Source organism: Scyliorhinus canicula, chromosome 10 (assembly GCF_902713615.1).
Source record: "Scyliorhinus canicula chromosome 10, sScyCan1.1, whole genome shotgun sequence".
NCBI classification, from domain to species: domain Eukaryota; kingdom Metazoa; phylum Chordata; class Chondrichthyes; order Carcharhiniformes; family Scyliorhinidae; genus Scyliorhinus; species Scyliorhinus canicula.
The window spans coordinates 18,924,485-18,930,484 of NC_052155.1; the positions used below are offsets into that span (position 1 = coordinate 18,924,485).

Consider the following 6,000-nt stretch of genomic DNA (forward strand, 5'->3'; position numbering starts at 1 on the left):
ACATCACATTCCAGATCATAACTCTACACATCTTTACACCTGACCAACTAAACTGCTATGTGGCCTGATCAATTGATTAGGAGCCTCTCCAATATCCAAACGTCATCTGTGACCTAGTTTGTTGCAATACTGTGTTCACCCATCGTGCATGGGAATGAAAAGCAGAAAAACATAAACTCCCGCATCACCAAACAGAATTAGTCAATATAGAACCAGTTTGAGTAGGCCATCCCATGGTTTCCCTTGCATCGTGGACACTTCATCAGAGACATCAATATGATTTAGTCAGAGATAACGGCAATTGCTTCCGAAATCCATCATACTCACTCACACAGGGTGTGTATAGGACAGAGAAATTCAGTACAGCATTTCCATTTGACACTTGCAAATTTTCAAATCAGTCTACAGCCCTATTATTTTTAAACTGAGGCAGCATCCTTTGTAAGGACAGCTTGTGATCAGCAGCAGAACATTAATATTGAAACAGTCATATTGATTAGGCAGATTCTTTCCATCGCCTGCTCATTGTACACAGCACAAACCTTTTCCGTAACTACGCCTCAATTGTTCAATGTTCTTGACTGCCCATTAGGAGCTCATAGCTCCGCATTTAAAATAAAACACCTATGTTTATAGGTATGCAAGCATACACAGTGCCATAAGATCTTAGCTGGAGTTGAATATCACAGGTGAGTTTTCGGTCAGCCAAAAATCTGTTCAATATGAAAAGGATTTAATTCCTTCCCTCCCCTAATCATTCAAACAACCTTCAAATTAAGTAAGAGATACACCTAACTTCTGGCACAAATTCATTACAGGACAACATTGATAGTGGTTTTGTGCTTCAATTATAATTTGCAACCAGAGTTGACCTGGCAAATACCACAGAGGAGGCAGAAATCTCAATCTCAGACAATACAGTTTTAGTGACCATTGCCTTTTCAGTCCATTTGACCTCATACAACCATCTTTTGATTACAACATCTACATATTTCTTGAACAAATTGAGTGCTCAAACCTCAGCACACCATTCATGGAAAACCATCCTAACTGCTGATCATCTCGCATGTAAAGATATATTTCCTGGCATATACCTTAAACTTGCTCCTCAAAATGTAACCTTGAAATCTCCTAACCTTTAACATGCTCTGAGACGGTTTGCTCTTTCCTCAGAAGGATCATTCAAGGAGCTATTTGACGTTCAGAAGCCCTTTATTTAGTCACTCCTCATGGCTAACACCTGGCCTCAGTTGCACTGATGATACAAAGAGATAGAGGCTGATTAAACAAGTGGGCATGCTCATGTTAGGGAAGTGAAGTCATTCACTACGGATCTGAATACAATACAATCAGAATATTTGCTCAATCACAAGGACTCAAGAGTTGCAAACAAGCAAAGGGATTTAGATATCTATGCACACAAATTACTAAAAGATATTGCGCGGGTTAAAAAACTAAGCAGAATGACTAACAGAATTTTGGTCTTTATCTCAATTCAAAAGTGAGGCTTCAATTGTGGAGCCTTTGTGAAACTCTTGGGGGTTCATTTTTAGGCATCGAACTTCAGAAAGATATATTGGCCTTGGAGAGTCAAGTGCAGAACAATAACCAGGGCTCAATGGATTATATCATCAGGGCAAGTACATAGACTTGGTTTCTTTTTCCTCGAGTTGAAAAGATTGAGGGGTGATCTATTTGAGGTATTAAAACATTATGGAGGGATTTCATGGGGTAAGTATGGAGAAACCATTTATTTTGATGAGGCAATCCAGAACAAGAGGACAAAATCTTAAAATGGGAAGAAAATACTTTAAATTTGAAAGATTTTTATTTAAATACACAGGTTAGTGAAGATTCTGGGGCAATTTGAGACTGAAATAGATACATTAGGTGATAGTATCGAGTGATATGCAACAAAGGCGAGAAAATGGAGCCGAGATACAGAAAATCCATAATTAAATGAATTGGCAGAGTAGGCACAATTAGTGAAGCTGAATAGCTTATTCGATGATCGTCCATTGCACAGCAGTTAATGGGGAGAGTGAAGACTTCAATTCAACTAATCCAACATCCTGCTGCCCGATTCATGGTCATCTCACAAGTTAACTAAAACTACCAAGTCTTAAACCTCTCTCGTTATCACATTATATTGCACCTATCAATACAAGCATTTTCTTGAACTCTATTATAATATTTCCTACATTACAACAGTGACTCCAGCCAGCTAAGTGCTTTGGGACATCCTGTGGAACAACTCTTTACAAATGTAAACCTGTCTTTTATTAATCCATACTTAATGCCATTTGTCACTGATAACAGATGAAAACTTGCCAAGCTCTCTTTCCAAGTTCTTGGCTGCCTTCTCTAAAACCTAGTCTCTCGCTTGCTTGGTGTCATCTGAAAATCTAGTCACCTTGCAGGATTGCAAATTCAAATAATTTACGTACATTAGAACACAAAGTTAGACAACATCTACTCAAACAGAACCCTACTCACTTCCTCTAGTCACTTTGACACATCTGACAAATTGCTTCTGCACCTTTCCTTTAACTAGTTACTAATTCACACACATACATTTCAACCTTCCGACACAGGGACATAAGTCTGTAAGTTTCTTGTGTGGGATCTACTTCATTTTATTTTCAAACAAGTATTCTTTCACTTTGTCTCATTATTAATTTGTCTGGATTTCCAAATACAAAGGTCAGATTAGTAAGTCTCTTGCTACAGGTATGGCTTTTTGCCTCAAAATATGGAACTATATTTGTATATTTGCTAACCCATTGAAAACATTTCCATTTTTACTATCTTCGGCAAAATGGCCACAGTTATTTCTTATTTCACAATTTTCCTCCCTTAATTGCCTTGTGATATAGTTCATCCATCCCAGGAGAATGGCAAATCAAGGGCTGACATCAGGAAGTATCGACTTACACAAAATCAACAAGTGGAATGTGTTGCTGAAAATAGCAGGCAAGATCAGGACACTAGAATCACTAAAATGGCTAAATGCTGCAATCGAAAGATTGTAGAGTTGGTATTCTGAAAAGAGAAATTGAGCCTTTTTTGTTTATATCTTGCATTACATTTGAACAATCTGAGCTTATTTGTTTCGCTTGAAATTCCAAAACACATATACAAACTTCATTTAAATACCTGGTGTACTTAATTACTTAGAAATAACATGAATATGATTGACACTTATTTTATGGTCGAATGGAAACCTGGGTTAGTCTTTAAGAAAACAAGTATACTCGATAGAATCACAATAATTTCAAATGTAGCTATTTTAACTTTCCAGGAGAAACAGCCTTTGAATAAGTAATATGTACTGGAAATACACAGGTCAGTCAGTAAAGGTGGATTCATGTTGGAGGCATTACCCATGCCAATTACAAAATTGCCAAAAGATTAACTTGTCTATTCCATATACAACATTTACAGATGCACCATAGAAAGCATCCTATCTGGCTGCATCACAGCCTGGTATGGCAACTGCTCGGCCGAGGACCGCAAGAAACAACAGAGTCATGAACACAGCCCAATCCATCACACAAACCTGCCTCCCATCCATTGACTCCATCTACACCTCCCGCTGCCTGGGGAAAGTGGGCAGATAATCACAGACCTCTCCCATCCGGCTTACTCACTCTTCCAACTTCTTCCATAGGGCAGGATATACAAAAGTCTGAGAACACGCACGAACAGACTCAAACACAGCTTCTTCCCCGCTGTTACCAGACTCCTAAACGACCCTCTTATGGACTGACCTGATTAACACTAAACCCCTGTATGCTTCACCCGATGCCGGCATTATGTAGTTACATTGTGCACCTTGTATTGCCCTATTATGTATTTTCTTTTCATGTACTTAATGATCTGCTCGCAGAAAAATACTTTTCACTGTACCTCGGAACACGTGACAATAAACAAATCCAAAAAAGTCCAACATAGGAAACACAGTAACAGAATGAATTAGGGGCAGGGTGGACTACACAATCCTTGAGCCTTCTGCACCACCCAAGATTGTGATCATCTTCAGCCTCAACTCAAACTTTATCCACCCAATCCCTTTATATAATTTGATCCCTTTAAGAGTCCAGTTATATTGATCTCAGCCTTGACTATACTCAACAACATAACATCCAGCCCTCTGAGAACAAAAAATTCCAAAGATTCACAACCCTCTAGAGTGACAAAATCCACAACTTTGATACTGATCTTTGCACCATCCCATTAGCAAAAAGAAATAAGCCTGTTAACTTGAAAATGACCCGTTTGTTCTTGGTCGGTTTTCCTATCTTTTGACCAATCCTCTACCCACGCTAATGGTGCCCTCAACCTCATGAATCTGGAACTTGTGCAAGACCATTTTTCACGTGGCAACTTATGACGTCTTTTTGAAAACCCAAACATTCACTGGTCCCCCTCTAACCACCCCACAGCTTACATTGACACTCCAGTATCAATTCAGACCTCCAACATGAGCAGTTCCCCATATGCCCTGTGATCACTCAATACCATTCTCGTCGTTTGACACCTGCTACACATTTTTGGAAGTAGAAGTTTGAATGTTTTGGTCTCAAACCTCAATAACATGATGAATGCAACCTGTGGTATAAGATCACAGCCGAACTTGCAGACATAGAGGAAGAAAAGCACACTGAAAATAAATTGGGTCGTGCACACTAATTATGGAATGCATCCCTATAATAAATCACCCAAACAAATACGGGGGGGGGGGGGGGGTAAACATGCATTGAGCCTACCCAGCAGAAGCAGTCGGTGTGTTTGCTTGTATTCACGTTTCTGCTCCTTCAGGATTTTGTCGATGTATTTGCTGACTTTCTTCGCCTCTCTCTCCGCTTCTTTCTCCTCCGCCCGCAGCTTGTCCCAGTTCTTGTTCTGCTTCTCGGGGGGTTTCTTGCTGCTGTGAGGCGGCGGCAGCTGCAGCCGCTCTCGGTCTCCCCCGTTCTGCTGCTGCTGCCAGCCGGAGCTCCGCAGTGTGCCCGCGGTGTCCTCCCGGCGGAGCTCCGTGTCCACACGGTGCGGGGCGGCTGCTGCTGCTGCTGCTGGGGGTGGCGGTGGCGGTGGCGGTGGCTCCGAGTCCGGGCTCGGGTTGGACACGGACGCCGCGATGGGATCGCTGAACAGCCGCGGCCGCAGACTGTAGCACATCCCCATGTTTCAAATCCCCCCACAGGGCCTCGAACACACCGCTTGAATCAGCGCTTCATCCTCCCACTGCCAGTGCCTGCCACCTCCAGGATGCTGCTGCTGGAGAGATCCCTGCTTTCTGCTGTCAGATGTATATTGGATATTAGATCCTTCCCTCCCCTTCCCCAAAACAAAATCAGGAAGAGACGGAATGGTTTAAAATTCCCAATTTTCCATTGTGCACAACCAGATACGGCGTTCGAGACTCGTAAATCACCTGATCCCAGTGACCAGTGGTCCACCTTACCGTAAATCCTCCAAACTCACAGCCCAATAACCACTCAATCCTCACATCCCTCCTGAGGCTTCACTGACCATCGCTTCAGTCCTTCAATCCCCTCCGCCTCCTGTGGGCTTCACTGACCCCTCTCCATCCTTCATTCCCCTCCCCCTCTCCCTCCTGTGGGCTTTACTGACCCCCCCTCTCCCCACCCCATCCTTCAATCCCCTCCGCCTCCTGTGGGCTTCACTGACCCCTCTCCATCCTTCATTCCCCTCCCCCTCCTGTGGGTTTTACTGACCCACTCTCTCCCCCACCCCCCCATCCTTCAATCCCCTCCGCCTCCTGTGGGCTTCACTGACCCCCCTCCATCCTTCATTCCCCTCCCCCTCTCCCTCCTGTGGGCTTTACTGACCCCCTCTCCCCCCGCCCCCATCCTTCAATCCCCTCCCTCCTGTGGGCTTCACTGACCCCCCCATCCTTCATCCCCCCCCCCCCATCCTTCATCCCCCCCCCCATCCTTCATCCCCCCATCCTTCATCCCCCCCATCCTTCATCCCCCC

General features: G+C 43.5%; 1 protein-coding gene across 1 annotated transcript in view; it reads right to left on the reverse strand.

Moving 5' to 3' along the window:
* Positions 1-5,551, reverse strand: part of LOC119972262 (guanine nucleotide-binding protein G(s) subunit alpha-like) — a 489,412-nt gene extending 483,861 nt beyond the window's left edge. Inside the window, exon 1 of the mRNA XM_038808668.1 lies at positions 4,770-5,551. Within this exon, the coding sequence (XP_038664596.1) occupies positions 4,770-5,184 (415 nt within the window). The 5' untranslated portion in view covers positions 5,185-5,551. The remainder of the gene's footprint in view (positions 1-4,769) is intronic.
* Positions 5,552-6,000: the final 449 nt, after the last annotated feature.